This window comes from Danio rerio, chromosome 10 (assembly GCF_049306965.1).
Source record: "Danio rerio strain Tuebingen ecotype United States chromosome 10, GRCz12tu, whole genome shotgun sequence".
NCBI classification, from domain to species: Eukaryota; Metazoa; Chordata; class Actinopteri; order Cypriniformes; family Danionidae; genus Danio; species Danio rerio.
The window spans coordinates 40,109,075-40,124,924 of NC_133185.1; the positions used below are offsets into that span (position 1 = coordinate 40,109,075).

Here is a 15,850-nt window from a genome sequence, read left to right on the forward strand (position 1 = left end):
GATGCCTCAAAGTGAGCAGAGCAGCTCGTAGAGGTGTTTTATTTCATGTCTACATATACAGCCTGACAATAGACCTGGTGTGGAAGAAATTCCCATCGCCTCTCATTAACGGTGAGAGTTGAGCTTTATCTAGGGATGTGAATATTAGTGACCTGGGATTTTAGGTTTTTCTGATTAGCCTAGCAACCACAATGAAAACACTGGCATCATGAAACAAGTTTTCCAGGGAGAAGCACCACTTGAAAGTGTAGTATGTTATATTTACATTTGACAGGTCTGTATCTTTCGGAGTCAGTTCTTCTTTTGCTCTGAAATGTACAAATAAAAATTGATACTTGGACTCACTAATTATTATTTAGGAAATAACAGCTTAAATTAGCAAAAAAGCATTACTTGATCAAAAGCAAAGTCATAATTAAAAAAAAATAAACGTGTTCTGAATTAGTCATGGGCCGGTATAAGAATCTGTTAATATGATAACCTTGAATATATATTTTTTTAAATCACGGTTTCACAGTACCACGGTATTGTGATTACTGCTCTAAAATATATTTTAAATGTCTGGGTAATAAAAATTCCTCTTTGAACACAATATATATTTTTTTGAGAAACATTTAAAATATTTTAAAGCAGTAAGCATGTCGGGCTAAATAATTCAAGTGGATCATTGACTTCTGCTGTCTCCATTAGCTTCAAAAACACTGATTTCATTACAATTTAAAACAGGATCTTTAGATATCTTTTCTGCTGGAGATACTGTTGTCCTAAAAAAATTTAAAGTAAAAAACTAGTAAATAGTAGAAAAGTAAAAAAAAAAAGTGAATCAAAAATTCTCACACATACCTTGGGAACAATATTACAGAACATTTTGGCGGTTTTAAAACCTTGACTTTTCCAAAGCGCGGTATACCTTGAAAATGCTTATTGTCACATGCCTATTCTGAAAACTCCATTAATAAGAGGTTTTGAAGAGCTTTTGATAAATTGGACAAAAAACTTAAAGTGATGGTGGATATTATCAGTTTATTGTTGGGATATTGTCAGGATATTGTCATTGTAGATGTAGTCTTGGTTAGCACAAGACCAAAAACCACTTTTAAAACAGTAGTGCATCGCATGAAGACAAAAACTTTTTCGTTAACCGTGTTGTCTTAATGCTGGGCAAGACCAAGTTAATGACAAACAACTAGCACCAATGAAACCCAACTGTACTGTCCTGTATCATCTGGGCCAAAAATCTGTGAACAGACTAAATGGACAAAAAACAACTGAAATTAAAGCTGCAAGCAGCGATGATAGGGACCTCGCACCCGGGCTCACCGCCGCCCGGTGGTCTCAGTATGACAGAAAACAGCGAACAATAATATTTTAAGCTGATATATATAAAAAACCTGAGAAAATCACAGATTTATGCCAAACTTCCTCCTGTCAGCAGGTGGCGCTATAACTCTGACTCAATATTCATATGTAGATGCCTTCAATGCAGGAATCTTATCAACCATGTGAATTTTTAGGCAGATCAGACATTGTGTGGCTGAGTTATAAGCCAAAATTCCTTCTGTCAGCAGGTGGCGCTATGACTGTGACTCAATATTGGCATGTAGATGTGTTCAGGAGAGGACTTTATTTAACCATGTGAAGTTTCAGGCAGATCAGACATTGTGTGGCTGAGTTATAAGCCAAACTACCTTCTGCCAGCTGGTGGCGCTATGACTGTGACTTAATTTTCTTATGTAGATGTGTTCAGGAGAGGACTTTTATCAACCATGTGAAGTTTCAGGCAGGTGAGACATTGTGTGGTTGAGTTATAACGACTTCCTGTTCCGTGGCGAAGCGTTGAGGTTTGTCATACCGCCACGGACACGCCCCTCTCTGAAAACTCTAGATCTTCACAATATATCATCGCTAGAGCTTTGAAATGACACCCCTCAAATTTGGTGCTGATATGATAAAGTTTGTAGAAGGAGTTTGTTACAGTGTAAAACATGTCATTTCCTGTGGCCAGCAGGTGGCGCTTTAACTGTATCTGGATATTGGCATGTAAACGTGTTCAGGTCAGGAATGTTATCAGAGGTGTGAATTTTGAGGTGGATCTGATAATGCATGCCTGAGTTATAATGACTTCCTGTTTTGTGGCGAATCATCAAAGTTTGCGAGGCCGCCATGGACACGTTCATCGACGAAAACTCTAAAGCTTCGCAATTTAACATCGCCAAGGCCTTTAGATGACAAAACCCAATTTTGGTGTCGATCGGATAAAATCCCTAGGAGGAGTTTGTTAAAATACAACGCCTGGAAATGGCAAAAACGCTACTTTTTCGCCGCAAGAAGTTAATAATATCCGACTTCCTGTTGGGTTTGAGATATGGCTCCAAGAGACTTTTTCGTATGTTTTGGCATGTTTGAGGTGTGTGCCAATTTTCGTGCATGTGCGTGATTCGTAGCTCGGGGGCTCGTCCGATTAAATTTTCTAGGTGGCGCTGTCGAGTCATTTTGCCATGCCCACTTCAATATTGTTATGGGGATGTTTTCAGGAGAGGACTTTTATCAACCATGTGAAGTTTCAGGCTGATCAAACATTGTGTGGTTGAGTTATAAGGACTTTCTGTTCCATGGCGAAGCGTTGAGGTTTGTCATGCCGCCACGGACACACCCCTCTGCGAAAACTCTAGATCTTCACAATATATAATCGGTGGAGCTTTCAGATAACACCAATCCAATTTGGTGCTAATACGAAAAAATTTGTAGGAGGAGTTTGTTACAGTGTAAAACATGCCATTTCCTGTGGCCAGCAGGTGGCGCTATATCTGTTTCTGGATATTGGCATGTAAACGTGTTCAGGTCAGGACTCTTATCAAGCGTGTGACTTTTGAGGCAGATCAGATGATGCATGCCTGAGTTATAACAACTTCCTGTTTTGTGGCGAATCGTCAAAGTTTGTGAGGCCGCCACGGACACGCCCATCGACGAAAACTCTAAAGCTTCGCAATTTAACATCGCCAAGGCCTTTAGATGACAAAACCTAATTTTGGTGTCGATTGGATAAAATCCCTAGGAGGAGTTCGTTAAAATACAACGCCTGGAAATGGCAAAAATGCCACTTTTTCGCCGCAGGAAGTCAAAAATATCCGACTTCCTGTTGGGTTTGAGATATGGCTCCAAGAGACTTTTTCATATGGTTTGGTGTGTTTGAGGTGTGTGCCAATTTTCGTGCATGTGCGTGATTCGTGTATCGGGGGCTCATCCGTTTAATTTTTCTAGGTGGCGCTGTCGAGTCATTTTGCCACGCCCACTTCCGAGACCCATATCAACCTGCTATTTACACCGCGTTTGGTGTGTGTGCAAATTTTTGTGAGTTTTCGGGCATGTTTAGACCCTCAAAAGTGCCCCGATAGGGGGCGGAATAATAATAATAAAAAACGGAGCAATTCCAATAGGGCCTACGCACCGTTTCGGTGCTCGGTCCCTAACAAGAACCGGAGTCTACAAATGCACAAAGGGACACATCTTTCCATTCCACGGGGGTGGGGAGGGGCAGTAGTGTGTTCAGCAAAGAGAAACCAAACTTCCAAAGTGCACAGGCAACCTGCAAACAAAGCAGCGTTTAGCTGTATAATCACAGTAACTGTCACTCACCACTAAGGGATTTGCTCATGCAAAATATGTCTGATAATCTAATAATCCATATGTATTGAAATGTATTGAAATTACAGCCAGCCTCTTTGCAATCCTTTTTTACTTTAATTGTTTAGTAGCTACGTACCGTCACTACATCAAATTTGCGCTCTGATTCTTGCTGAATAGCCAGTAAGATTGGCGACGGCCGAATTGGGCCAACGAAGTCCTACAGTAACCCTACGAGAGCCAACGTGTGGAACACACCAAACTAACTAGCCTGATCGATAGACTCTCAAAGCCCGATGGCCGACTGTCGCTTGGTGATATATCAAATTGAACTCAATCTCAATTTAGCAAAAGCTATGATATTCATGCACATCTTGACAGCAGATCACGGCATCGTGATCTCCTCCGAAAGGCAAAGGGTGCTCTCATGCAGAAACTGCAAATATGCCACAAAGAAGAGACACAGAGCAGAGGATTTAACTGGGAAAAGCCTAGAAGGGACACAGATGTAGATATGCACATCTATACATAATGTTTGTGACAATGTACAACGATTACTATTTTTCTGTTCTGAGGGTTGGGTTTAGGGTTGAGGTAGTAGTTGATAAAAACAAAATTCAAAGGTAATTTAATTAATAATATGAATAATACTCTGTACAGTTACTGTTTTTACTATGAGGGTTAGAGTGCGGGTAGACGTTAATAAAATAATTAGGTAATTTAATGGATTATATAAATAATTCTCATCATCTTCCGACATCAGCTGTAGTCCTAGCAACAACTGCTTTCATTGATTCGATGTGACTAATAAACACACAATTACTGAATCATCTCACTAAATGATTTATTTTAAACACTTGAATGAAGTTATGAAGTGTTATGGTATTAAACGTAGCATTTTTACATGCTTTCAGTTACCAGTAACACAGAGCCATAGTTCACTGAGAAGCAACACAAACGGCTGTCCTGCTTGCAGAATGATTATCTTTGATTTCAGAATTGCGCTAAAAAATTGTCTGTGTCTTTTTGCGTAGCTTGTCAGTGAACTATAGCTCTGTACAGTAAACAAACACTGCTTCATCTGAAAGCAGGTGCTGAAGATTTACAGGGTTTACTGACAAAATGCATATCAAAATAAACTTTTATTAATCTTGCAACTTTTATTAATCATGTATAATTATCTATTACACAATAGATAATTATACAATTATCTATTGTCTTAATCCTGATTTATAAAAGTAGTTCATGTCATGCAATAAAATACATAAATCGTTCCTGTAATTCAAGGCAAGCAATGTTTCGAATTCAAGCCCCATAAAACATTTCCCAAGCTTCTCCGTCAGGTCTAGACAGAATGAATCAAAGCGTTGTTAAAATAAGCAGTCTGGCTGCTGCAGTTATTTCTTGCATGGGTAAAAAACTGCAGCCCTAAAGCCATCCGTTTTCAAACATCCTCATCCAAGAAACCTGAAAAATACCTACATTCTGCGACTGAGTTTCCCTTTCCTTATGTAGTGTGCATTTCTTTCAACCTGTTTTTTTTTTTTTTTTTTTTTTGTTAAACCAAAGACTAACCACTCTCTTATACTTCTCTAAATGCTTTAACAATGCAGCCAACTTCCTGTGTGTGTTCTCAACATGCATGCAGAAAAACAGTGGCCATATTCTCTCACTGTAGCTGAGGAAACAGAAAAGCAGAACCGACCAGCATTCATGACATATGATAAAAATAAGACCTCTGCTGCTTCCAAAACAAAACATTTAGACCTAAAAATGACCTCAAATTTCATCAGTTTGCCTGTCTGAAGAAAAAAAAAGGAGGCAGACAAATATGGAGCCCGATCAGTCTCAAAAATAATACATTTATGAAATAAAATTTATTCGATTCACATTCCAATTTGTAAATTTAAAATACAATTCAGAAATACAACACATAATTTGTGAATAATAAATATTTTGACCAAATGATATGAATTTGTGTATTTTTAAATCGTATTTTGAATTTACGAATTAGATTTGTGTTTTTTTTTTTATCATGTTTTAAATTTACAGATTGGATTTGTGTATTTTTGAATCGCGTTTTAAATTTACAAATTGGATGTGTATTTTGGTTTTAAATTTACAGATTTGATTTGTGTAATTTTCAAATCATGTTTTGAAATTACAGATTGGATTGGTGTATTTTAGAATCGGGTTTTGAATTTATGGATTGGATTTGTTTATTTTCGGATCGCGTTTTGAATTTACGTACTGGATTTGTGTATTTTTGAATCGTGTTTTGATTTAACGGATTGGAATTGTATATTTTCAAATCAGGTTTTGAATTTACGGATTGGATTTGTGTATTTTTGAATAATGTTTTGAATTTAAGGATTGGATTTGTGTATTATCTAATCATGTTTTACATTTACAGATTGGATTGGTGTATTTTCGAATCGGATTTTGAATTTACGGATTGGATTTGTACATTTTCGAATCGTGTTTTGAATTCACAAATGGGACTTGTTTATTTTCGAATCATGTTTTGAATTTATGAACTGAATTTGCATATTGATGAATCATGTTTTGAATTTATGAACTGAATTTGCGTATTGATGAATCATGTTTTGAATTTATTAATTGAATTTGCGTATTTATGAATCATGTTTTGAATTTGTGAATTGAATTTGTGTGTTTTCAAATCATGTTTTGAATTTATGAATTGGATTTATGTATTTCTGAATCGTGTTTTTTTAAATGTTAATTGTCTTGTGGATGTATGAATTATAATTTGCAAATATATTATTTTTTAGACTCATCTGGCTCCATAGACAAGTGAATATGGACAGAACAATGAACAGCTAACTTAAAGAGATAGATCACCCAAAATTGGGGTTTACCATTTACTCACATTCAAGTGGTTCTAAACTCTTATGAATTTATTTCTTCCATTTAACACCAACAAGGATATTCTGAAAACTTGGGATGAAAACAGCCATTGATATCCACAGTAGAAATCAATGGCCACAAGGTTCATCAAAATATCTTCTTTTGTGTTCAACAGAAGAAAGAAACATGTTTGGATTGTGTGAAAACAACATGTTCCCTTTAAGTTACTTATAGTCACTTCCGGAGCCAGGATGTTTTCTGAGGGTATGCAGGTGCGTGAGCAGGTGTGGGCAAATGAGCGTTCAGGTCTAAACATGCACTGTCAGCTTGTACTTGTTTACCCACGCCAAGAACGTTGGAGTGTTTTGTCAGTGGGAAGAGAGTGTATGTCGGTGGCTATCAGCCAATCAAAAGAGGGCGACCTGAGACCACAGGCCTGTCAGAGCCTCTTTAGGGGCCACAAGTGCTGTTGTGCAACACGAACTGCGGTGAATCACTTGTGAAATACAGCAGCCTGAAGCTCACCATCAGCTGGGTGTTTGTGGGCTGCCTCGTGTTCTGTGCTCTTCTGTTAAATATTCAAGAGAGGTAACCTTCTATCGCAGGCATGAATATTCAGTGCGTCTAATTCATGAGCGGACCGAACCATTCGCCAGAGTCATGGATGCTTCCTTCTCCAGCGCAAATCCAGTGGCTTCATAAACTGGGATTATGCGTGTCACAGATAAGCAGATAAATCAGAGAAAAGTGCTAGGGGGGGGAAAAGGCAGCCTGGCTGAACAGTCATTTATTTTTGGAAATACATTGCATGACTTGCAGAAAAAAAACACAAGGATAGAACACACGAACACACACAAACACACACACACACACACACACACACACAAACACAAACACACACACAAACACACACAAACACATAAAAAACACAATAACATCAGAATCATTAAAGAAAGGAAGTTACAAAAATGAAACAATGATAATGTTTGTGTGTTTTTTTGTAAATTGACATTCTCTCAGGAGACATTGCTAGTATGCCACACTGTTACAATGCAACAGAGCTTCTAGAAGAGAGAAAGAGAGACATTAGAAATGCAGAGGTCTTTCTGCATAGTTTCCAAGTATGTAATAGAATCCACTAGTCACGCTTCGACAACCTGACCTAGATTGGCCATTGATCAAACACAAACCACAGTATGAAGGCACAGGCTTGTACTGGCAGAACGTGACAAAATTAGTGCTAAAAGGTAAAGCTAAAAATTGGATGCACTGATAAAAAATCCTTTATGTATGAGACCAAATGTATTGTAATGTTACTGCTACTAACCGTTAATTGTCCCACAATGCAATTTTTGTGTGTGTGTGTGTGTGTGTGTGTGTGTGTGTGTGTGTGTGTGTGTGTGTGTGTGTGTGTGTGTGTGTGTGTGTGTGTGTGTGTGTGTGTGTGTGTGTGTGTGTGTGTGTGTGTGTGTGTGTGTGTGTGTGTGAAAAATTGCAAATGATTGGCATGCAAATACTTCTGTGAAATGAGCTTGATCACAAATTCAAAAGTGAAACTAAAATGAGCAACTTCAATACACACACTGAACACCTGTACTGCATACATTACACACCTCCCACTAAGGGGAGCAAATGTGAAATGAAATACATATTTATTTGAATATTGTATGTTTTATTGTTAATTGTTGTGTAAATGTTTGTTGGACCAATTTATTGGGCTCTATTTTAACATTCTAGGCGCAAAGTCTGAAGTGCAGGGCGCACAAGCATTAAGGGCGTATTCGATCCACTTTTGCTATTTTAAGGAAGGAAAAATTCACTCTGCGCCGTGGCACATGGTCTAACTGGGTTGAGCTTATTCTCTTAATGAGTTATAGGTGTCTTTTGAGAATAAACCAATCAGAGACTCATCTCTGATTCCTCTTAAGAGTCAGTGGTGTCACGCTATGGTGCATTTGCTATTTACATGGGGAACTTTATAAGTTGAAGAACTGAACGCTTCACTAGCGAAAAAACAGTCAAACAGACCATCTGTGAGAATTATACTTTACTGCCTTTACTTTCACTTTCTCTCTTTTGTGGATAGGGAAACGTGTTGTACGCACAGACAACCATTAGCCTACATAATTAAGTTTTTTTTTAAGCGCAAAGATTTGTTTTTTGATATTTTTATGAATGATTCACCCCCCTACAAAATCATTCCACTTAATCCAAATTAATAAATACTTTTCTAAACAGCAGTTTTCAAGCCATCTGGTGAAATAGTTTATATACATCGAATCATCTGGAGAAAATGGTTTATATATATATATATATATATATATATATATATATATATATATATATATATATATATATATATATATATATATATATATATATAATAAAATCTGGTGAAATTGTGTGTGTGTGTGTGTGTGTGTGTGTGTATATAATTGTTTTTGAGATAAGTTTCTTGTTTACCAGTTTTTATCATTTAAAGCTGTCTTAGTCTATAATAATTTGGAAAACTAGATGGAAAAAATGTAAGTTTTTTAAGAAAAAAAAATTTGTTTTGTGCTTAAAGATTAATTAGATGCCGCATATAAAAATAAATTTCTCCAATGACAACAGTCACTGCAATCATAACTGTAAGCAAATAATAATGAACATCAATTTAACAGTTATGCAGCATGATGCAAATGTGACTGACTAAACACAAACTAAACTGCTCAAACTCTGACTCAACTAAAACTTGACTAATAGCTAATGAAATTAACGATACAATGATTATTATTATTATGCATAATTATTTTTATGACTTGGCATAAAAATATTATGTTTAACAGTGCATTATATTGATTTATCAGAATATTCAGTTTTAAAAAAAACTTGAAATGAAAGAGAATGGTTTGTGAGAGAAATTTACAAATGAAATTGATCAATCAAAACACCCACATCCAAAAAACAAAAGAAACAGATCACAGTTATGATAACAATATATTCCTCAAAAAACACATATATAACCGTCTAATCAAAGTCCTAAAATTTAGAATGCTTATCTACAATTAAACTTGAGAAACCTGAGGATCACATTATAACTGAAACCAACTTCAAGGAAAAATTCCAGACAAAGGTGTGTGATTCCAGAGAAGAATCTTTAAAGCCAAGATGCTTACTTCCTGCCATGACGATATAAAACCATTTGAAACACTAAGAGCTCTTTTGGGGAAGGTTCAGAGTGAAAAAATGACAGCTGCAAAGAACAAAAGTGCTGCTCCAATGAGGCCCCTCAGGAAACGCTACTCTACCCTTAATAAGCGGAGCGTTAATTAGATGCTAAAGTGCCACTTCAAAAGCTCCAGTTCATTTTTTGAGCAGCTCATGAAGCGGAAGAAACTGGGGGCTCGCTAATACATGAATAAGGGGGATATGGATGGGCGTACGGAGGAGGTTTTTACTAATTTAGAATTAGCATAATCTGAACCAGTACTGGCAAGTAGAGGACATTAAAATACTTGTACATGATTAAAAATAGACATGTATAAATAAACTTCTTACCCTCTATGCTGAGTTCAAAGCACACATGGCAGAAGGAAAGTGTTCCCGTGTCCGTTTCTAGTTTACAGATGCTGCAAATATTGTCATCGTTCAGGTCTATGTTCACAAAGTGCTCCTCTTCCTCCATGCTGCCTCTGCAAACAGAACAAAACTGATAAATCACAATTGATACTGATGAATATGCAATGCAAATCCAGTACTGGATGTCAAATTCAGTTCTGACTTAAATGGATAATTGACCCAAAAATTAAAGTTTACTTAATTTACTTGATAGATACTTAATTTACAAAAAAGATATTTTGAAGAATGTTAGCAACTGGTAACCATTGACTTTCATAGTATTTGTTTTTCCTACTATGGAAATCAGTAGTTACCTTTGTTTTTTTATATTTTTAAAAATAACTTCTTTTGATTTCAACAGAAAAAATATCTGACATTTTTGTGACAAAAGAAGGTTGAGTAAAATGTAATGTAAATGTAATGTAATGTGTATTTATATAGCGCATTTATTGTGTATGGCAATACACCCAAAGCGCTTCACAATCATGAGGGGGGTCTCTCCACACCACCACCAGTGTGCAGCATCCACTTGGATGATGCGACGGCTGCCACAGGACAACGGCGCCAGTGCGCTCACCACACACCAGCTATTGATGGAGTGGGGGGACAGTGATAGAGCCAATTTGGTGGAGAGGGGATGATTGGGAGGTCATGATCGTAAGGGCCGATAGAGGGACTTTGGCCAGGACACCGGGGTTACACCCCTGCTCTTTCACGAGAAGTGCCTTGGGATTTTTAATGACCACAGAGAGTCAGGACCTCGGTTTAATGTCTCATCCGAAAGACGGCGCCCACTGACAGTTTAGTGTCCCCTTCACTTTTACTGGGGCATTAGGACTCACACAGACCACAGGTTGAGCGCCCCCTGCTGGCCTCACTAACACCACTTCCAACAGCAACCTAGTGTTCCCTAGTGGTCTCCCATCCAGGTACTGACCAGGCTCAGCCCTGCTTAGCTTCAGTGAGTAACCGGTCTTGGGCTGCAGGGTGACATGGCTGTGACAGAATTTTGGGGTGAACTATCCCTTTAACTATTCAGTTTTTAACAGTTGTTTTGCTACTGCCTATTAATTTTTGACTTTTCAGTGAGTTATGTGTCATTTTCAGGTCATTTTGCTGTAAAATTCTTAATAAAAAATGACATTAATTAAAAGGAGAGTTCACCTGTTTAACCTCAAAGAGGCTATTTTGAAGAATGGTTTAGACCAGTCACCGTTGACATCCTTATAACAAAAAAATAAACTACTATAGGTGAACGGCTGCAGGTTTCCAACCGTACTTAAAATATCATCTTTTGCTTTCAGCATAAAAAAAAAATCAATCAATAAAAAAAAAAAAATCACAAGTTTTTTGAGTAATGATAATAAAGAGTTTTATTTCTCCAGTTTTTATAGTTTTGCTATTGCCTATTTATTTTTGACTCATCTGTGAGTTACATGTAATTTTGGGGCCATTTTACTTGTAAAGGAAAACTTTAATAAATTGGAAAATCTGAATACAAACAGATTTTTTACTTTCAGTCCTCATAAAAATGACACATTAATTAAAGGGACAGTTCACCCACAACTTTAAATTCACTCACCATTTACTCAACTATAAAAAATAGTGTATTTTCACAAGAGAAGCTATTTTAAAGAACGCTTTAGTCACAATTGACATCCTTAATACAAAAATTAAACTACTGTAGATGTGGACGGGTGCGAGTTTCCAACAGTATTTAAAATATCATCTTTTATGTTCAACAGAAAAAAATGGTAAATTTGAGTAATGATGAAAGAATTTTTGGCTGAACTATGCCTTTAATTTTCCAGTTTCTATAATTTTGCAATCGCCTATTCATTTTAACTTTCCAGTGAGTTATAAGTCATTTTCAGGCCATGTTGCTGTAAGAGAAAACTTGCTTAATAGGAAAATCTAAATGCAAACAGGTTTTTCAATTTTAGTACCCATAAAAAAATGACACATTAATTAAAAGGATAGTCACCCAAAAATGTTTTATTCACTTACATTTACTACACTATAAGAATCGTGTTTTTCCCTTCTGTTTAACCCCAAATAAGCTACTTTGAAGAATGTTGAAAACCAGTCACCATAGACATCCCTTAATCAAAAACAAGCTACTATGGATGTAAAGGGTTGTGGGTTTTCAACAGTATTTAAAAAATTGTCTTTTGTGTTCAACAGAAGACAAAAAATAGCTTTGGAACTTGCTGATGGTGAACTGCCCTTTATTAATTATGTACAATTGTTTATTATTATAAACTTTGTATAATCATTCATCACATACAGTATAGATAACATTTCAACCCTAACATCTCTGTACACATTTGATTTAACATTTAAGTAAAGCCGATAAGAAAGAATGTTGTGATAATGTTTGTCCTATATAAACATAACGCATCATCAAGATAAGAGAAAAAGAAACACGCAAAGACACAATCAGATTAACAAGACAGATGAGAAAACATGCTGTGCACAACAGGCGTTGGATGCTGCTGTGCTTCTGCAGTTTATAATGGACAGTTTTACAACATGAGAGCTGAATGGATTCCTGTGAAGCCAGAGGATTTTAGTGTCTGGTGTTTACACAACTAAATTACCTTTGCTCAAGCCTTACATAAAGCCCCTGTCCAGAATGTCACAGCCTGTTGAGTGGCCAAAATCAGTAACAATCTGGAGATAATCAGGACTCTGTCCGTCACAGCCAAACCACTGCTGTTGTGTAAAACTATTTCATAATCACACTGTGAACAATTCTAGGAAAAAACATATCTTATTTATACAATGGAATGGAATATAAGTACAGATCGACTGACATTTCATCATTAAGAGCTTTGTGAAAAGTAAATATTAAAAAACAATGATTTATCATCATACAAAATAACGATATATACATTTTCTTGTCGGCTTAGTCCCTTTAATAATTCGGGGTCGCCACAGCGGAATGAACCGCCAACTTATCCAGCAAGTTTTAACACAGCGGTTGCCCTTACAGCCGCAACCCATCTCTGGGAAACATCCACACACATCCACACACACTCATACACTACGGACAATTTAGCCTACCCAATTCACCTGTACCGCATATCTTTGGACTGTGGGGGAAACCGGAGCACCCGGAGGAAACCCACACGTAGGCAGGGAGAACATGCAAACTCCACACAGAAACGCCGAGGTTCAAACCAGCGACCCAGCAACCTTCTTGCTGTGAGGCGACAGCACTACCTACTGCGCCACTGCCTCGCCCAACGATATATAGGTAAAAATAAAAAAGTACACTTACTAATATATATATATATATATATATATATATATATATATATATATAAAGAGTAAGTGCTCATATTTATATTCATGATAAATTTAAAAAAACAACACATTGTTAAATCTAGAAGTTTGAAGAATATTTAAATATTTTAAATTATAATTAATTAGAATTTTGGGGCTGCAATATGATCTTTAAATAGAGGGGATTTTAATTATAGACATATAGGGCTGCACAATATTGGAAAATTTGACATTGTAATGTTGACATTGTAATATAAATTAATCTTTTTCTAAACTTCTTTATGCACTATTAAAATACTTTGAACTCTCTCAAAATGCTTGCATAGTCACAGGCCTTAAAAACACAAGCAATATTTACCTTTCACTCTATTATGCCTATATTCTGCAGTGTCTCCACAAATCTCATGTTTTGACCTGTGGTTCATCTATAATTCCAACCCAACATTGCATATCTTACGGTGCGACTATTGTGGACACAAATATTGCGATATAGATGTTCAAACAATATATTGTGCAGCCCTAATATACACATACATATATACACACAAGCACACACCAATATATATATACATACATACATACATACATACGCACACACACACACATATATACACACACACACACACACACACACACACATTATATATATATATATATATATATATATATATATATATATATATATATATATATATATATTATATACACACACACATATACATACACACACATTTATTTATTTTTATTTTATAAACACGCATACATGTATGTATGGATGGATGGATGGATGTATTTAGATGAATAATTATTATGTTATGCATGTCATTTTTTATGATCGGTCTAATCCTTTGCAAAATATGGATAAAGACTTTATAAAGGATCTGATAATTTAAACTCACAAATGATCATCAGATCACGTTGCAGATATCTTGGGATTTGTCTAAATTTAGTAAATTGATAATGGTTCACTCACAAACGGTTACTTTACTTCACAGTTACAGTATGTTCAACAACTTTAAAGGCATTTATTTGCACTGATATCAACATGATTACACTTTATTCTTGCTAGTATAAAAACTGTATAAATGACTTGTAGAGCTTATTTGATTCAACCACCAAATGTACTGAAACGCGTTTTTCTTCATCATTAACATCACTGTTATAGTTATTACCATGACCTTGCCCTGGTATTTTAACTGACTGTGGGAAGCCTGTATAAACAAATCTTTCTCTTTTTCTCCCCAACAGGTCCAAACAAGCCAAGAAGATTGAAGATCAGTTTTCTTTTGTTCAAACATTTCTTTCTAGCTCTTTGTGTTTGTACCAGAGATGAAACACAGAACAGTTCAAAGCGGTGTCAAGCGTGGGCTCATGTTGAACTTCTTCTGATTATTAAAGTCTTTACACTGAATTACAATATGAGGACAAAGACACTGCAGTTGTGTGTGTCAAACCTACTGTAATGTGCTGCATAGTCAGCTCAAAAGTGCTGCACGTGTCAATGTTGACTACAAAAGCTGCCTATTTATGAGCTACAGCCTGTGGGAATATTTATTTTAGATAACTAGTTGGTATATAAAGTCTCTAAAACATAGTTATTGCTATCATTTATTATTAATGTATCAATTAGTTGTTATTATTATGTAACTGTACTAATGAACTTATCAATTGAATTAAACAAAAATATTTTAGATAATCAAAACCTAAGCTTTGTATGTACATTTGACAAACAGATAATAAATACGATCTAAAACCAATGTTTGCTGTATTTAATATCAGTTTCATGTACAAACGTGAACTTTATTTGTCTAGAAAAGCGGTGTAACGTTACGATAATCAGATTAACGCGGATAAAGCTTGATTATTTTTAGTACTAAAACACTCATATGATATACCTGTTGACCAAACCCGTTTTAAACCCTCGTTATACGACAAAAGACTTTAAATACTAGTTTTCAAGACATTTAGTGTTATGATACACAGCATCAATCGAAACACAAGCGTACGTTAGATCCGTTATCTAGCTAACGATATCTCACAATAAAAAATCCCCAGAAAGCGGCACCTTCTCGAAAGGCAGACGGCACAGACAGGTGTTAATGGTGTTTATTACCTTATTCGTTACGTTGTCAGAAGAATTTTCGAGACAATCCAGGTAAAAACGGGGATATTGGTTGACCTTAGGGGTAAAGCCACGCTGGTGGAGCGGCGGGTGTTGTTGTTGAAGCGGACGGCAAGCAGCTACAAGTACAGCAACGACAAAGACTGCGCTATCAGTCGGGAATAAAGCCACTCTAGTGACGCTGCTGTGTTTGGTCACGTGCTATGTGTGCGGGCCTCTCGTTGGCTTTGGGATTATTAGCGAGCGGTTGGCGAGGTTATCAGAATGGATTGGCTAGGATGGGTGAGGGTAACATTTGCGTATGATTCATTACTTTTATGAGGGGAGTTTAATATTTTTTATGTGTGT

The 15,850-nt window shown here is 36.3% G+C and overlaps 1 protein-coding gene across 1 annotated transcript in view; it reads right to left on the minus strand.

The window, feature by feature from the left end:
- Positions 1–15,625, minus strand: part of zgc:110006 — a 48,822-nt gene extending 33,197 nt beyond the window's left edge. Inside the window, exons 1-2 of the mRNA NM_001020552.1 lie at positions 15,494–15,625; positions 10,033–10,166 (exon numbers count right to left, since the gene is read on the minus strand). Of these exons, the coding sequence (NP_001018388.1) occupies positions 10,033–10,159 (127 nt within the window). The 5' untranslated portion in view covers positions 10,160–10,166; positions 15,494–15,625. The remainder of the gene's footprint in view (positions 1–10,032; positions 10,167–15,493) is intronic.
- Positions 15,626–15,850: the final 225 nt, after the last annotated feature.